The sequence below is a fragment of the Octopus sinensis genome, linkage group LG8, assembly GCF_006345805.1.
Source record: "Octopus sinensis linkage group LG8, ASM634580v1, whole genome shotgun sequence".
In the NCBI taxonomy this organism is placed as follows: Eukaryota; Metazoa; Mollusca; class Cephalopoda; order Octopoda; family Octopodidae; genus Octopus; species Octopus sinensis.
The window spans coordinates 79570503-79590188 of record NC_043004.1 but is presented as its reverse complement, the minus strand read 5'-3'; the positions used below and the strand labels follow the sequence as shown (position 1 = coordinate 79590188).

Genomic DNA, 19686 nt, shown 5'->3' with positions numbered 1-19686 from the left:
TGCTGCAATTAAAAATCCCTCTGTTTCTGCTTTGAGTCCTGAGCTTCTCAACCATTGCTGATCTTTCTTTGTCTATTTCTTTTGCGTTTAGTTTAGTGCAGTATTTACCATGAAGGGGCTTTTCTTGCCATCGTTTTATCATGGTTCGTTGCTGTTCTATTTTTAGTTTGGATTTCATTTGTTTTATAGCTTTTGTTTTTCTTCATCATCTTCTTCTTCTTCTTCTTCGTGTTTATTAGGTGGTATGATTTCTTGTTTGTATTTGTCAGCTTCCTTAAATACTGAGAACAGTTTTTTGTTTTGCTCGTGTTTTGCTGCTATCTGGATCAGTTTTCCTTCCTTCTGAAGTAGGTATTTTTGCAGTCCTATGGTGGTTATTTTATAGTAGTTTTCCAGCTGTATAAGGCCTCTACCACCTTCTATACGTTGTATATATAGTCTTTCTATGTCAGATTTTGGGTGATGCATCCTAGATCCTGTCAGTATTTTTTCTTGTTTTCCTATCTATTTTGGACAGTTCATTTCGTGTCCAGTTAAGGATATTGTAGCTGTAACTTATAACTGGGACAGCTAAAGTGTTGATACCTATTATCTTGTTTTTAGCATTGAGCTCTGTTTTTAGTATTGATCTAACTCGTCTATAATATTCTTTTTTTATTTTCTCTTTTCATTTGTATGTGTTGTGTCTTATCTAGTTCATGGATTCCTAAGTATTTGTAAGTTTGGCTTTGGTCTAATTCTTTTATTTCATTGGTTTTATCTAGTGTGATGTTGTTACTTTTAACTAGTTTTCCTCTTTTCATGGTTACTTTGGCGCATTTTTCTAATCCAAATTTCATATCTATTTCTTTGGTAAATCCATGAACTGTCTTTATTATTATTATTATTATTATTATTATTATTATTATTATTATTATTATTATTATTATTATTATTATTATTATATTATTATATTATTATTATTATTCTTTTTGACTTTTGCTTTATATTTGTACAAGTTGGCTCCAAGTCTCACCCAAAGACCTCAAGAGACAACAGGCTGGAAGTTTATATTGTTGTTATGCCTAGTGTGCCATATATATATGTTTTTTTTTTGGTGTTGTACTAGTGAATGTCTAAAAAAAACCGAAAATTATGTTTGTTTTAAACCTTGAGATTACATAGAAAGTATTTTGCGTAGGTAGAAAGTATTTTGCGTTATTATTATTATTATTATTATTATTATTATTATTATTATTATTGAGTGAGAGAGCAGTGCATGCCATCAAAGTGACACTGGGGTAAAATATACGAAGCCCAGTATACCCATCATGACTACCCGTCTGATAAGGGTACACTAGGCACATGCATCACAACCATATGTGCGCGACATGGTGATCTCATATCAAAATAAACAGCACATGACCTTGCAGGTGGGGCCCAGTTAGAATTTTCTTCAGGTCGAGTAACCCATCCCACTCGAATGGTCCCTGAATAAGGGTTGTTTAAGGATGTTGAACGAAACACCCATGTTTCCAGAGGTGAATTATTCAAACCCCAAAGAATCCCTCTCAACACATGGCTATGATGCTCCCCCACTACTTCTGCTCGTGATCAGAGATGCACATATCGTCAGCCACTAAGGGACATGCTCAACTGGTTAAAGTCAAACAACTGACAAGCAAATCTGTGGTATTGAGCAGAATATTTGCTGTAGCCCATCTTTTATACCAAGACAAAACAATATACATGATAACACTTCCAATCAGTTAAGATCAGAAGCCATGAGAGCCACTGCCTGGTACTGCATCAGGGCATTTATTATTATTATTATTATTATTCAGTAGTTTTATTTTTATAGCGTGCTTTCACTTCACTACCGAGCGCAGCTCTGTGTGCCTTGGGTATGTGCTGTGATTTGTTGTGATGCTCTGATGGTTATTGTATGGAAAGTGTTCTGCGTAGGATGTGTGCAGTGCCTAGTAGTGCAATTTTCTGTATGTTATATGTGTTTGTAAGTCCTGGTGTTTTTGTTATGTATTTGTCTGAATATTTTTTTATCATGCCTAATGCACCTACTATGATAGGAATTGTTTCTGTTTCCAGGTTCAACATTCTAGTTACCTCTATTTCCAGGTCTTTGTATTTTGAGAGTTTCTCCATTTCTTTTAGAGACACGTTGTCATCTGCCGGTATTGATACATCAATTAGTAAGCATTTTTTTTCTTCATGATCTCTGACAACTATATCTGGTCTGTGAATATATTCCTTCTTAGCCAGGACTGGGCAGCTAGAGATAATATGATTTATTGTTTCTTGTCCATCTCCACATATTCTGCAGTTACTTGTAATATTTCTTTTCATTACATGTTTTTGGTAATTTCTGGTGGGGAGGCTTTGGTCTTGTGCTGCAATTAAAAATCCCTCTGTTTCTGCTTTGAGTCCTGAGCTTCTCAACCATTGCTGGGATTTTCTTTGTCTATTTCTTTTGCGTTTAGTTTAGTGCAGTATTTGCCATGAAGGGGCTTTTCTGCCATCGTTTTATCATGGCTCGTTGCTGTTCTATTTTTAGTTTGGATTTCATTTGTTTTATAGCTTTTGTTGTTTCTTCATCATCTTCTTCTTCTTCTTTGTGTTTATTAGGTGGTATGATTTCTTGTTTGTATTTGTCAGCTTCCTTAAATACTGAGAACAATTTTTTGTTTTGCTCGTGTTTTGCTGCTATCTGGATCAGTTTTCCTTCCTTCTGAAGTAGGTATTTTTGCAGTCCTATGGTGGTTATTTTATAGTAGTTTTCCAGCTGTATAAGGCCTCTACCACCTTCTATACGTTGTATATATAGTCTTTCTATGTCAGATTTTGGGTGATGCATCCTAGATCCTGTCAGTATTTTTCTTGTTTTCCTATCTATTTTGGACAGTTCATTTCGTGTCCAGTTAAGGATATTGTAGCTGTAACTTATAACTGGGACAGCTAAAGTGTTGATACCTATTATCTTGTTTTTAGCATTGAGCTCTGTTTTTAGTATTGATCTAACTCGTCTATAATATTCTTTTTTTATTTTCTCTTTCATTGTGTGTGTTGTGTCTTATCTAGTTCATGGATTCCTAAGTATTTGTAAGTTTGGCTTTGGTCTAATTCTTTTATTTCATTGGTTTTATCTAGTGTGATGTTGTTACTCTTAACTAGTTTTCCTCTTTTCATGGTACTTTGGCGATTTTTTCTAATCCAAATTTCATATCTATTTCTTTGGTAAATCCATGAACTGTCTTTAATAGTGTTTCCAGCTGTTTGTCATTTGCAGCGTATAGTTTTAGGTCATCCATATATAAAAGGTGGCTGTTCGTTTTGCCGTAACATTATATCTGCATCCAGTTCTATTTAGCATATCAGATAGAGGTGACAGTGCCAAGCAGAAAAGGAGTGGAGAGAGCGTGTCTCCCTGGAATATTCCTCTTCTAATGGGGATGTCTTTGGTTTTCATGAGTCCCTCTTTTGTTTGGAGGTGTAGGACTGTTTGCCATTTATTCATAGAGTGCTCTATGAATTTTATGATTGTTGGTGCTACTTTGTTAATGGCTAGTGTTTCGAGGATCCATGTGTGGGGATGCTATCAAACGCCTTTTTGTAGTCAATCCAGGCCATACTGAGGCCTTTCTTCTTTTGTGGCTGTCTTCAGTTACGGCTTTATTAATCATTAGTTGATCTTTACAGCCATATGAGCCCTTGCGACATCCTTTCTGCTCTTCTGGGAACAGTTTGTTTTCGTACAGGTGCTTGTTCAGCCTTTGCGATATCACTGCAGTAATGCCTTGAACATAGTAGGGAGGCAGGTTATTGGTCTGTAGTTTTCTGGTTCGTTGTTTCATTTGATTTGGGAATTAAGATGGTTTTCCCTTTGTGAGCCATTCAGGCATTGTCTCTGGCTCTGCTAGTATGCTGTTAAAATTTTCAGCCAGCTTTTTGTGCATTCCTGTTAGATATTTCAACCAGAAGTTGGGGATCTTGTCATGCCCAGGTGCCTTCCAGTTGCTTAGTTTTTGCAGTGCCTGGGTGACCTCTTCAGTTGTTATTATTATTATTATTATTATTATTATTATTATTATTATTATTATTATTATTATTATTATTATTATTATTAATCTTTACCGTCCTGTTATTTTCAGATACCAATATGTTAGTGTGTAAAAGAACAGAAATCAACGTCAGTTCAGAGCAGAAAGACAAATTTAGCGGAAGAATGTTTATCGACAAGAAGAACCACTTACTCTACTGCTCCGTGCCAAAGATTGGTTCCACTTTCATGAAACGGCTTTTACTAATTCTCAGCGGCAAAATGAATAAAAGTTCTATTGTTGAAATTAAAACGAAATTGGCTCATAAAATAAGATTAGAAAATGTGAATATCTTAGACATAAATTCAGCTTCCATCAATGGTTGTTTCGCTAACTTCCATAAACTTTTGGTTGTTAGAAATCCATATGAGAGGTTATATTCGGCTTACCTGGACAAGTTCGTGAGACCAAACGGTTTATATTATAAACTTGGTAAAAAAATCATTAAAATGTTTCGAAGCAATCCATCATCGCAAAGTTTATCATGTGGAGACGATGTAACGTTTCCGGAATTTATAAAATATTTCATTTATTCTTTACAAACCGGAAATCTAACTGACCCTCATTTCATACCAATACACATGCTCTGTCAGCCGTGTCTTTTTGATTATAAGGTCATAAGACTTGAAGACATTTCTGTGGAACTACCAAAATTTTTACATTCTATAGGAATAAACTTTATATCACCAAGTGATTATTTAAAAGAAACAAGATTACTCGACGAAGCCAAACACATAGAATATTTATTTGAAAGAAACAGTCCCCTAGTTAAAAACTGTCTATCGTCTACAGAGGTACTGAGACGACTGTGGAAGAGAGATCAAATTAGGGGTTTTATAAAAATGAACTACTCTTTCCCTTTAGAAGACGTATTACTTCCTCATCTGCCAAAGTCACAGATATTCAAAATGTTTTTCTCTTACTACCAAATGTCTTATCGGAAAGACAGAAGGGCTAGCTATCGAACTGCCATGCTCGCAGCGTATTCACAATTGTCTCCAAGGGATTTTCAACTCACTCAACAATATTTAGAAACGGACTGCAAATTATTTGGTTATAAATCATTACAAATGGAATATTAGAAGCTGATATTTGCTGAAATTATGACAGAACAGAAGGTATGTTTCTTTATAATTTCTAAATACATATTTTCAACATAAGTTTAAGAGAATATAAGCGCCGTATTGTAAATGGTAACATGGTTTCTGTTTCAGGCAGTCTCCACTGTTGCTTTGAATGGTCACCCTTCCTTCCCATTGAGTAACTTTCGTGAATGTATCAAACCATTTCTGAGCCACTGATTGAAGACAAGATCGTCATTTTTTTCAGAAACACATGTCATGTGATAACCTCTGCATCATGGAGCCACTGAAAAGGCACCCGTGCCGGTGACGCGTAAAAGACCTCTAGTACATTCTGTTAAATGACTGGCGTTAAGACATTTTGTTTTCATATATATCTACAACACTGTTGTTTAATATGTTTTTTTTTAAGACAGCAGGGAAGTGATTTGAGTGAGATTTGGTTATTATCTCTTACAGGTTAAATAACCACGTAGAAGCTCCTCTGCTGATCGAATTAAAGGAAAACAGAAGGGGACAGACTTAACGTTGATGTGTAATCGAACCAGCGACATCTGGGGTTGAGGGGAGATAATGCAGATATCATTTTTATGAGATAGGGTTAGGGTTAACGCTTTGAAACGAATAAAGAAGGCTATCAGTTACTCTTTAAAGAAAAGAAGATTATCTTTTATCCTGTTTCAGGGCAGCACCTTGAAGGATTTTAGTCAAACGTTATTTATTTGTTAAAGCCTGGTGCCTATTGTATCGGTCTCTTTCGCCGAACCGCTAAGTTACGGGGACAGAAAGACACCTATAGCGGTTGTCAAGCGGTGGTGGGGGCAAACAAACACACACGCATATATATATGTGTGTGTGTGTATATATATATATATATATATATATATATATATATATATATATATATATATATATATATATATAGTTAATCCAAACAAGAAAACACAACAACGCGAGGACGTGGAACAAGTATAGTATTATTATACGCTCAGGAAAGAAGGAAAGAAAGAGGGTTTAACGTTTCGAGCGGAGCTCTTCGTCAGAAACATAGGAAAAGGAAAAATCCAAAGAAAGGAAGACGGAGGGAAAAAAATCGCCAACGGTACACACGCGGTCACATTTTGAATATATATATACATCGTATATATATATATATATTATATATAGAGGGCATTATACATACATGCCACACGCTAAGAGGGACAATTAGTCATTTCTACCAAAAATATTACTAATCCCACCGAATGCAATTTTTCAAAGTAAGACATTTAAAAAATATAGACCTGTATCACAGTGATTTCATACTTACGTATTCATCATGTATGTATAATGCCCTCTATATATAAATTAATATGTTCAATAAGAAATAATTATTTTCGAAATTTTTTCTCTTATGAGGTTTTCACGCTATCTACCTGACAATTTCTTGTTAAGTTTTTCCTTATTAAGTAGTTGTCCTTAATTGCTATATATATATATATATATATATATATATATATTATATATATATATATATATATATATATATATACATATATATATATGTATGTATACGATGGTTTCTTTCGGTTAGTCTTTAACAAATCCACTCACAAGGCATTGGCTGGCCCGATGCTATAGTAAAAGACACTTGCCCAAGGTACCACACAGGGGGACCGCACCTGGAAACATGTGGTTAGGAAGGAACTTTCTTACCATACAGCCACATCTGCACCCGTTTTGTCCAGAACAAATATTACCAATATTATTTCAGACGACAGGCGGATTAACTCTTTCTACAACATTTACGAAAGATGAGTAATAGACTTAAAAACTTAAAATAGATGGAAAAAAATATTGAAGAGCGATTTGGGTTATTTGAGAGATTAGAATTAAAATGGAAGAGAAAACGAAAGCAAATCCGTATTTCCAACAATGTCTGATTTCACTACGAAATAATTTCTTGTCTGTCATTATGAAAAATTCATCTTATAGTTTTTATCATTGACGACTGCAAGTCAGATTTAAGAACTGACTGGCCGTTGGTAACCGTTCCATAAATAAATTCCAGCCGCAAAATCGATGGAGAATTTTAAAGCGCGAAACAAGTTACCATGCCTACAGTTGTTGTTGCTGCTGTTCCCGCTGCTGCTGCTGCTGTTGTAGTTATTGTTGTTGTTGCTGTTGTTTAGTATCATGTCAGTACTGATAGAACAAACCCCCATCAAAGGCGTTTCGACAATGCCCATCTCTTCTTTTCTTTTCTTTCTTTTTTTCTTTCTGGAGATCCCGTACATCAAAATAAAGGTGTGTTCTTTCTACTAAGATATGAGGGCGATTAGGCTGTTACTTCTAACAGGTCCACATTGGTTCGTTCTTTCTATACTTTTAGTGATTGGCGTGTCGATAGTAAATAATTGATAGTTACAAAGGAACTCTTTATATACAAATACTGTTCCTACTAACTGCCGCCTTTGCCGCGAGAAAGACAGCTGGTGAGGCCAACCACTGAATCCCAGCGAGAGGGCAGGAAAGACTTAAAGATCTCGATTTTGCAGATGACATCGCAATGGCAGCAGAAAACAGAGGAGATCTGAATAAACTGACAAAGTCACAGCAGCAAAATGAGAAGGTCGGGTTAAGGAACAGCACATCGAGGACATGTAGGCGTCCGGTGGGTGAACTGAGCCGTGATGTCCTTCTCCCAACTCCACTTCCCAACTGGCGGAAACGCGCGGGCGGGCAGCTGAAGACCTGGGCTACGACGATCAAGGAGGACCTCTCCGTGCTCACGGGTCCGCAGGTGCTCGGCCTACGCCGATGGAACTGTGACTGGCTCGCTATCTCCAGTGAACTTGCGCAGGACCGTCGTGCGTGGGCTGCCATGGTTCGAGATGCCTCGAGGGTGGTAGAAGAAGCCGACTCAACCCGTCCAGGGTGAATGTCGCCACAAGTACAAGTACAAGTAAGTAAGTACATCGAGGACGAAAGTGGTGAAGGTAGGCAGTAATGTGGACCAAGAATCAGCTTCGAAAGTCAACCAGTAAAATATAGAAGTGAACCAATTCACCTATCTAGGCAGTGTTGTAAGTAGTAGTGACGTTGTGGAACTGGATATAGACTGCAGGATCGGAGTAGTGACAGCTGTGTTCCAGCTGTAGCGGATGCGATACCAAATCACTCGTTAGTCGAGCAGACACCACAATGAGATCGCTGTCGTTTCACGTAACCAGCTAATTAACCGACTCATCAGCATCAAGCCATCTCATAATTCGACTTTCAAGAACTCTCTCATCAAGCCTTATATAATGGTGGATTTTGTCGGTAATCACAGAATGTGTGGCAGCTGCTTGTTTGTTTGTTTGTTTGTTTGTTTGTTGAGCGAAGCGGTCTTCGTCCCAGTGGGAGAAGTCCGAAATGTGGTCCTTTGCTATTCGTAAGACCCCGCAGAAGAGAAAGCAGGTCAACCCCCGACACCGAGAGCATCGACGGATGGATGAATGCGCATCCAGGCTCAGCGGTTGTGTAGGAAGTCGGGGACAAGAAACAGGAAGAAAGAGTGAGGGAAAGTTGGGGCGAAAGAGTACAACAGGGGTCGCCACCACCCCTTGCCGGAGCCTCGTGGAGCTTTTAGGTGTTTTCGCTCAATAAACACATACAACGCCCAGTCTGGGAATCGAAACCCCGATCCTCCGACCACGAGTCCGCTGCCCTAACCACTGGGCCATTGCGCCTCCACTGTAGCAGCTGCTCGTAGGATGTTAGGACAGCCGTTCGATGGCTCCATTCTCTTCCACCACCAGAGAGAAGACACGGAACTTATCACCACGAATATAGCCTGATTATTTTCTAGTTGGGATTGACCAGCCACAGAGTTCTATATCAGTTAATTAGTCGTAGATCCCAGTAGCATGTCTTTCTTGGTGTGTAATTGTCGGTGTCAGTTTTCCTCAAAGGACCACTACAAGAAACACTGTGTACTCTAAATAAATCTTTCGTCAAATGTTAACAAGCATTGTCAATTACTTCAACACGCAGCCCTAGAAATACATTTTCATTTAACAACACCAAACTACAACTCACGACATCTGGTGACACCTGACGCAGCCAACAAGCAGCTACCACGACTACACAGTGGAGGCGCAACGGCTCAGTGGTTAGGGCAGCGGACTCGCGGTCACAAGAGCGCGGTTTCGATTCCCAGACCAGGCATTGTGAGTGTTTATTGAGCAAAAATACCTAAGCTTCACGAGGCTCCGGCGGGGAGGGGTGGTGAACCCTGCTTTACTTTTTCACCACAACTTTCTCTCACTCTTTCTTCATACTTCTGCCACAAAGCAGAGGAACCATGGTGTAACCCACTATGGTGTGGTAAACTTTCAGACTCTAGTCTAGACTGCGAATCCTCTGTATCCCAGGATGGTTCAGCTCTCCATCCGTTAAAATCCACCGTTTACAGAATGAGGATAACAGCGTAGCTTTCGCGCCCGTGCGACCACCAGTCTATCGCGTGTGGTGGGTGGATCTTCCAGTTTCCACACGCATTCTTAGTAGCTTAGAGTAGGCTCGAATTAGGGATTATTCTTTGTGGCTAATGGCGTGAGTCCTGATTGGAAGAAGAAGACCACGACTACAACACTCGATACAGTTATTGTTTTTCATCTGGGCGGCCTCAAACATCAGCGTTGAAATTTTGTCTGAGTAACTTCATCGACCGACCTACTGCAGTCTATGCCAGAGAAGCTTGAACGGGTCGAAAACTAAATGTATTCCATCAAAGGGGCCTCTGAAAGATCCTACTTTACAAGTGTCCTCTACTATGTTGTATTTTATCATATGTAAAGGCAGCGACCTGGTAGAATCGTTAGCATGTCAGACAAAATGTTCGTCCTTACGTTCTGATTTCAAATTCCGTTGAGATCGATTTTGCCTTTCATCCTTTTGGGAGTGATAAAATAAGTGCCGCTTAAGTACTGAGGTTGATGTAATCGACTTATCTTTCCTCCGATATTGCTGACCTTGTGCCAACATCCGAAACCATTATATTCTTTTTTACTCAAGGCACAAGGCCCAAAATTTTGGGGAGGGGGCACCAGTCGATTAGATCGACTCCAGTATGCAACTAGTACTTAATTTATCGACCCCGAAAGGATGAAAGGCAAAGTCGACCTCGGCGGAATTTGAACTCAGAGTATAAAGACAGACGAAATATCGCTAAGCATTTCGCCCGGCGTGCTAACGTTTCTGCCAGCTCGCCGCCTTCCGAAACCGTTCTGTCTATTTCTTTATTGTCCACAGGGAGCTAAACATAGAGGGGACAAGCAAGGACAGATAAAGGGATTAAGTCGATTACATCGACCCCAGTACCTAACTGGTACTTATTTAATCGACCCCGAAAGGATGAAAGGCAAAGTCGACCTCGGCGGATTTTGAACTCAGAACGCAGCGGCGGACGAAATACCACAAAGCATTTCGCCCGACGTGCTAACGTTTCTGCCAGCTCGCCGCCTTCCGAAGCCATTATATTACATGTGTAAAGGCATCGAGCTGGTAGAATTGTTAAGCACGCCTAGCGGTTGTCCGTTCGTTTTTACGTTCTGAGTTAAGATTCCACCGAGGTCAACTTTGCCTTTCATCCTTTTGGGGTCGATAAAATAAGTACCAGTTGTGCCTTGGCGGGGTCGATGTAATCGTCTAGACCCCTCCCCTATATTTCAGGCCTTGTGCATATAGCAGAAAAGAATTAGATTCTATCGTATTGTGTCAGTTCTCAAACTGACACATACCAGGCCCTTCAAAAAAAAAAAGAGAATTACAGAGATGTTTGCCCATCACCTTCACCGCGGCTGTCACGATTGTTCCATCTTTATTAATGAGAAGTCAAAGCAATGTTTTATATCCATATAATTCTTCATTCTTCGCCATAGTTTGACAAAATGCTTTTAAAAAAATCTTAATTTTATTAAACAGTGATTTGTTCGTCCCGTTTCCACTCCTCACAAGCCGCCTTTGAGTGAATGGGGTGGGCTGTCCTCCCTCCTGTCCTCGTGAGAACCATTGCGTTAAGCGATTTGATCTGACGCCATGGTGTAGAATCTCTCCCTCTCCACCGCTGGCAAGAAAAGAACAACAAACAAAAACAACATAGAAGAAAGAGTCATTCAAGACACCCAGGAATAAAATTCAGAATCAGTTACATTCACATTCGTTTATCTCTTAATGCTACTGTCTGCCTGCACTGGCGTATCACAAAAAACTGAGATAGAGAGAATTTGTGACAGTGGCCAGATCGTAGAAATGTGTTGAAAACCATGACAGTTTATATTCGACTACATACATGTGTGTGCGCGCGTTTCTGTGTCTATGTGTGTCTGCGCCTGTGAGTGTAAAAACGGAAGAAGGGGAAGAGGCGTGTGGTTAACTTTTCTTATCACTTCCCGGTTTAGGGGAAGAATGGGGTGAAATGACATAAATGCAAAAAACCGCTACTTGTTAAAGTGCATTGTCAAATTTTCTGTACTTTTTTATAACAACTTCCGTGTCTATGCATATGTACATACATATATATGTGTGTGTGTATAGACAGATATGTTATACATATAATTATGTATATATACACATACACAATATATACATGTACGCTTGTATGTTTGTGTGTGGGTTTGTGTGTGTGTGCCATTTGCGACCACAGATAAGCATAGAATCAGACGTGAGAAGCGAACGAAGATTTATCATTTCTATATAATCATTACAGCTGTTTCATAATCTCCACGCAGTATCATTCACTTCGATGCCTCTGTACATACGTATTACATGCGCTACTCATGCACACATTATATACAAACATATACACACAACGTTATATAATAGAATTGTATATTCGAATACAGATGCATAGCCTTTCATCCTTTCGGGGTCGATAAATTAAGTACCAGTTACGTATTGGGGGTCGATGTAATCGACTTAATCCTTTTGTCTGTCCTTGTTTGTCCCCTCTATGTCTAGCCCCTTGTGGGCAATAAAGAAATAAGATTTTATATGGCACCAGATCTTATGCATCTTGAATTCATCGTTCTTTAATATATATATATATATATATATAACGGGAAGCTTTATGAAAATAGACAAAAGACGAAGGCAGGTGGGAAACAAACAAACAATTGTATTAGTATGGCGCTCAGGAAATATAAATAAAACAAGTCTTTAACGTTTCGAGCCTACGCTCTTCAACAGAAAGATACACAGAGAGAGAAAAACACAGAAAGAAGGAGAGAAAAAAAATGCGTGCAGTAGCTAACGAATCAACATGGCGATCTGATTTCGGCCAGAGGTCAAAGATCAAACATGAGACGCGAGAGCGAAATAAGGGGAGATAATAGGGTTGATAATAGGGTTGAATGACCAGCTATTAGTGCGTAGGAGAGGTCTGGGCGTGTGTATGTATAGGGTTGGTGTATGTATTAGTAGTATTAGTATGTTATAAGGGTGTGTGTGTGTGTGTGTGTGTGTGTGTGTGGGTGTGTGTGGTGGTGTGTGTTGTATGAGAGAGTATTAGTGCGTATGATAGGTCTGGACGTGCGTATGTATGGGGTTGGTGTATGTATTAGTATGTATTAGTACGTATTAGTATATAATAAGTGTGTGGTGTGTGTGTATGAGAGAGTATAAGTGCGTATGAGAGGTCTGGACGTGTGTATGTATAGGGTTGGTGTATGTATTAGTATGTATTAGTATGTATTAGTTGGTGTATGTATTAGTATGGCACATCATATATGATGTGATGTGTAAGTCGTGTGGTGTAGTGTGGAGAGAGGAGAAGAGGGGGAGAGGGGGAGGAGAGGGGGAAGAGGAGAGATGGGGCGGGGAGGAGGGGGAGAGAGAGGATGGGAAGAAGGAAGGGGGAGGATGGGGGGAGGAAGGAGGAAAGAGGGAGAGGGGGAGAGAGAAGGGGAGTGAGGGAGCAGAGGGAAGGGGAAGAGGGAAGGAGGGAGGGAGAAAGAGGGAAATATATATATATATATATATATATATATAGAGAGAGAGAGAGAGAGAGAGAGAGATAGATAGATAGATAGATAGATAGATAGATAGATAGATAGATAGATAGATAGATAGATAGATAGATAGATAGATAGCGTAGGAGTGGCTGTGTGGTAAGTAGCTTGCTTACAAACCACATGGTTCCGGGTTTCAGTTCTACTGCGTGGCACCTTGGGCAAGTGTCTTCTACTATAGCCTCGGGCCGACCAAAGCCTTGTGAGAGGATTTGGTAAACGGAAACTGAAAGAAGCCCTTCGTATATATATATATGTATGTGTGTGTATATATGTTTGTGTGTCTGTGTTTGTCCCCCCCACCCACCCAACATCGCTTGACAACCGATGGTGGTGTGTTTACGTCCCCGTAACTTAGCGGTTCGACAAAAGGGACCGATAGAATAAGTACTAGGCTTACAAAGAATAAGTCATGGGGTCGATTTGCTCGACTAAAGGTGGTTCTCCAGCATGGCCGCAGTGAAATGGCTGAAACAAGTAAAGATATATATATATATATATATATAATATGATATATATATATATATATATATATATATATATATATATATATATATATATATATATATATATATATATATATATAACAATTGCAGCGTGGAAGGTGTTTATAAGCCATTAAGAAACACAAAAACCGTTAGATTCATGTCACTGAACAGGTGGCGGTCTCAAAGCGACGAAAATATTTTGATAAATTTAATTTATATGCTGAAGTGAATCTAACGGTTTTTGTGTGTTTCTTAAATGGCTTATAAACACCTTCCACGCTGCAATTGTTTTCGTTCCAGCACACGATCTCAGATCAAGTCACATGCCATGCAAGTACATCTCCGTAATACACACACATACACACACACATATATAAACAGGAAATAGTGAAATTTTTTGTTATTGTTTATTCACGTGTTGCGTATATATCTGTATATACGTGAGTGTGTTTATATATCTATGTATCAACAGATCGACCTAGAATCACATTACTTAAAGTTTCATAGGATTGAGGAAAGCATTCCTAATCGTTCTGACGTTCAGTTCTTACTGACATGCTTCTAATTAACGCTTCTTATCATTGAATGACGAGAGTGAAACTCGATCTCATTGTATATTTTACATCATGTGGAGGACGTTGTACCAGTCGAGGCAACTGACTGCTACCAGGCTGTTGTTCTTTCGGGTGCAACTGTAACTGACTGGTGATAAAATCGGTGGCTACTGACTGCTACTAGTTGAGAGAAAACTTCAGCGCACTAGAAAGGACTTATCCCCCTTGTTCCGAGAGATTTCTGCAAAAAGAGTTTCGGTAAAGTTTCAGGGAATATAAAAAAAAAAATTACCATAGTAAAGACTATGGAATTTAATAACGAGTCATAATTTAGAATTAAACCTGTTGGGGTCATGCGGGTGCATTTGTGCGTGCGCGCGTGTGTCTGAAAAGAAGTGTATCTTAGAGAGCTGACTTCGGGGGTTGAAAAGCACCTAAGTCTTAAAATGAGTTGTAGCTTTTAAATTTCGTAACAAATTTAATACCGCACCGGTTTCAGTTGTTTCTTGTTTTTCAATGGTAAATAAAAATGCTTAGAAAAGATTGAAAGTACAAGGGTAAAATTCAGAAAAACATGTAGTGTATATTTATATATAATGTATGTATGTGTGTATGTGAAGGTATTTAACTGTATAGATGTATATACACATATATATTCATACATACATATGCACATAACTGCATGCTTGTTCATACACACACACACACATACACACACGCACACACACACATATATATATATATACATATGTATATATATATACATATATATACATATATATATATATATATATATATATATACGTGTATGTATTTATATATGTGTATGTATGCATGTATATATGTATATGTATGTGTGTATGTATGCAATTCTCGTGTGACCATATGCAGGAATTTTCTCATTAACTTTTAACTTTCAGAGCTATTCAAACGAAACTCTGCATATGTTATTTCTCTCAATTCTCAATTCTCGCATTTCATTCTGAAACTAAAAATCTCCAAATGCCTCCTACCGCGACCCACCGAAACAATTCAACGCCACGTGTTCTGTAAATTTCTATTAAAACCTTTATACCCCATGCACTCACACTTTTATGTAGTAGCAGTAGTAGTAGTAGTAGTAGTAGTAGTAGTAGTAGTAGTAGTAGTAGTAGTAGTAGTAGTAGTAGTAGGAGGAGGAGGAGGAGGAGGAGGAAGAAGAAGAAGAAGAGGAGGAGGAAGAAGAAGAAGAGGAGGAGGAAGATGAGGAAGAGGGGGAGGGGAGGGGGAGGAATAGGAGGAGAAGGGGAGGGGGAGGGGCAGCAGCAGCAGTAGTAGTAGTATAGGCAGCAGCAGTACTCGTAGTAGTAGCAGCAGCAGCAGTAGCAGTAGTAGTAGTAGTAGTAGCAGTCGTAGTAGTAGTAGTAGTAGTAGTAGCAGTAGCAGCAGCAGTCGTAGTAGTAGCAGCAGCAGCAGTCGTAGTAGTAGTAGCAGCTGCAGCAGTAGCAGTATGCTACTCTCCCAGTTTAGCGTTTCCTTTATTTTCTCATTTCCATTGTCACAAATTATTTCAGTTCAACTACATTTGGCCTTTAGATTCCAAATTCGGGCAACAGTCCGACATAACTCTCAATATGTTACTTTCCAATTTATTTCTAACAAGATGGGATTTTTTTAAAAGTAAATTGTATAATTTTTTAATTAAATTCTTTAAAAATAAATTGCTTTAAACTCCCTGGTGCCTTTGTTTCAATTAATTTTGAGAATAATGAAGAAATTAGTAAAATAACTTCGTCATTATTAACCCTTTGAGCCCTGAACTCCAGAACTTTATTTGACCATATTCTTGGCACTCCACCGGTGCTACGGTATTGAGAAAAATAAGCCAACCACCGGTAAACCGGTGTTACGGACTCAAAAGGGTTAAATTGATATAAGGCAGCGAGCTGGTAGACTCATTAGCACACCGGATAAAATACTTACCGACATTTCGTCCGTCCTTACGTTCTGAGTTCAAATTCCGCCGGGGTTGACTTTGCTTTTCATCCTTTCGGAGTCGTGGTCGATAAAGTAAGTACCAGTGGAACACTGGGGTCGATGTAATCGACTCGTCCTCTCCCTCAAAATATCAGGCCCTGTTGCTTTCAGTAAGGATTATTAAACTGATATATGGCGGCGAGCTGGCAGAGACGTTTGCGCACCGGGCGAAATGCTTAGCGGTATTTCGTCTGCTGTTACGTTCTGAGTTCAAATTTTGCCGATGTCGACTTTGCCTTTCATCCTTTCGGGTTCGATAAATTAAGTACCAGTTACGCACTGGGGTCGATATAATCGACTTAATACATATGTCTGTCCTTGTTTGTCCCCTCTATGTTTAGCTCCTTGTAGGTAATAAAGAAATAAGTATATTTCAACAAAATGGTTAACCTTTTTGGTATGATTCTGCCCGAAACTGTCCTTGGTTCGATTATACAAACCTTCTGTTTTACAATGATCTAAATTAAAACCGTTCCTCAAAATTTCATATTAATTTATGCTCCAAATATCAGCTTAATATCGGTTTCAAATTTTGGTCCAAGTCCAACAAGATCGGGGGGGGGTGAGTTAGTCGATTATATCGATACTGGTGTTCGACTGCTATTTGTTTTATCGACTCCGAAAGAATGAAAGGCAAGGTCAACCTTGGCGGAATTTGAACACAGAATGTTCAGACGGACGAAATGCTGCGTGCTAACATTTCTTTTCTACTCTAGGCACAGGCCCGAAATTTTGAGGGAGGGGGCCAGTCGATTAGATCGATCCAGTACGCAACTGGTACTTAATTTATCGACCCCGAAAGGATAAAAGTCAAAGGATAAAAGTCAAACCCGATCATAAACTGATTTCCAAAACTACATTTTTAATTCAATCAAAGTACAGAGGAAATGAATCTGTGTACTAAGGAAGGGTCTCTTCTGCACAAAGAAACAAAAAAATTCAAGGGATACATAAACCTAGTCCAATAATCCAATACAAATATATCAATCAACTGTTCGGTCTTCGGGTAAATAGAGATGTTTGTAACTCTTCGACATTTAATCTTTATCGATGTCTAAAACTACATACAATTCTGACTTTTTGAAGTGAACGGCAAAATTTTTGATAATATAAATACAATTATCTTTTCTAAAACATTTCATATTTTAGGAACTGCAGAATGGATGTAGATAATTTTGATATGTTGTTTACGCTTTAAAAACGATACATTCATCCTTGTTTAATTATATTTTTATTGCTATTTCTTCAATGTACAATGTTCACATTTATAGATAAAATTTTCCCAGAAGTTGCCAGAAGGAGAAGGCTAGAATCGAACTTAGCTATATTTAAATTACAAACAGAAAAGGTCAGTAATGCTTGAGAGGCAGGAATAGTGTTTGTTAGTGCCGGGTTTACCATTGTGCTTAGGTATGCTTATGTACAAAGCCCTGTTTCACCCATCTTCTTATCCAAAATTTCTTTTTACGATTAATTTCCTGAGCGTGTATACCTGACTGTCCAAGTAAAGGGCTTCATAACTTTACTACCGGGGCCCCATTTGTCCTAAATCCGGCACTGGTATTTGTTCATCGTAACTGAAGAAGTCTTTGTTGATCGGCAAAGGGGAACTTGACATTGTTAAGGCTCGTTGCTTATACTTCGAAGGAATATAAACTCTCTCTCTCTCTCTCTCTGGTTTGCTTTTGGTAAAAGGTGAGGACATGTATTCTCTGGTGGTTTTCTCAATCTTTGCAATGATTCTGGCGGGCTTTCGCTTTTATACTACGAAAAGTGGGAGAACTCAAGAAACTAGTAGAATGTTCTGCTGCATGGCACGATATTTCTGCTGATTGAGTAATATATTTCTTTACTACCCACAAGGGCCGAAACATAGAGGGGACAAATAAGGACAGACAAAGGGATTAAGTCGATTACATCGACCCCAGTGCGAAACTGGTACTTTATTTATCGACCCCGAAAGGATGAAAGGCAAAGTCGACCTCGGCGGAATTTGAACTCAGAACGTAGCGGCAGACGAAATACAGCTAAGCATTTCGCCCGGCGTGCTAACGTGTCTGCCAGCTCGCAGCCCGTCTGCTGATTGAGTAATAACCTGGACACATTGCCTGAGTTATGTGTAGACTGCATTCAGCTATCAGGATTGTGAGGTTTCGATTTTAGGTCCAACTACAATACAAATATAAATTTTTTTTTGTTGTTTCTGTTTATATGCAAGATCATCAAAAACTGCCGCATCGATTTGACAAATCGAAATATACGCCAGCGGATTTATGTAATAGATTTTTTTTTAAATAAATGAGTCAATCTTGTCTTTGTGTAGAGGCTGAAGCATAAATGTTTCAACTCAGAGAATAAAAGAATTCATTAAAAAATAAAATTACCAAAATTGCATCTTTTTCTCTCGAAGAGAAGAGAATTCACCCGAATGCATTGTATGTATGTGGAGAGAGGCGTCATGTGTATGTGCGTGTGTGTACATGTTTAAGTGTTTGTGTGTGTGTGTATGTGTATGTGTGTGTGTGAGATTAAGAGCGTATGGAAGTATGTGTGTGAGTGTGTGCGTGCGCGCTCGCGCGTGTATTTATGAGGTCGAGAAAGTTTGTGTGCATGTATGTGCACGCGTGTATATGTGTGTGTGTGAGGTTGAGAGAAAGTGAATGTGTGTGTGCGTGTGCATGTGCATGAGTGTGTGTGTGCGTGTGTGTGTGTGTGTGTATGTGTGTGTGTGTGTGTGTGTATGTGTGTGTGTGCATGTGCATGAGTGTGTGTGTGCGTGTATGTGTGAGGCTGAGAGTGTGTGTGTACTTGTGTGCGTACGTGTGTGTGTACTTGTGTGCGTACGTATGTGTGTGTGTTCGTGTGTGTATGTGTGTATGTGTGTGCATGTGTGTGTGTGTGATGTGTGTGTGGATAATAGGCGTCACTTAATTCTTTTTCCGTGTTTTTAGCATAAAATTACATTTACATCAGACAGGGCTGTTCACGTGACATGCATTTTTCATCTCAGTTCAGAATCAATACAATAAGAATGGTAAATAAAGAAAGCAAAAAGAAGAAAAATAAAGCATTCAAATTGACTCTCATTCATTTTCAAATGGAAATATAAATAGAATAATTAAATATAAAAATATAAATAATGAACTCGTGACTGTAATTTTTTCTTTTTATACAATGCAAATATTCTTTGTTACAGTAACAATAGATTTCATATTGTTTCGGAAAGAAAACGAAAGTGACTTCATTTTATAATTTCTCTACCATTAAACGTTCTCTAAAAAACTCATATTTTCATTTATATCTTCTTTCATCTGGTATCTTTTGCTTGTTTGAGTCATTAGACGGTAGTCATGCTGGGGCATAGCTTTGAAGAATTTCTGGGGTCGGGCGAATCGACCCCAATACTTATTGTTTTTGTA

The 19686-nt window shown here is 38.7% G+C and overlaps 1 protein-coding gene across 5 annotated transcripts in view; it reads left to right on the top strand.

Moving 5' to 3' along the window:
• LOC115214993 (carbohydrate sulfotransferase 11-like) overlaps positions 1-19686 on the top strand; it is a 59771-nt gene that overhangs the window by 30806 nt on the left and 9279 nt on the right. For 4 of the 5 annotated variants that reach the window (XM_036505517.1, XM_029784104.2, XM_036505516.1 and 1 more), the window contains one exon: positions 4146-5212. In XM_036505517.1, the coding sequence (XP_036361410.1) occupies positions 4154-5176 (1023 nt within the window). In that variant the 5' untranslated portion in view covers positions 4146-4153 and the 3' untranslated portion in view covers positions 5177-5212. Of the gene's footprint in view, positions 1-4145; positions 5213-5308; positions 5528-19686 lie in introns of those variants that run through there. The other variant, XM_036505514.1, reaches the window with a different exon arrangement.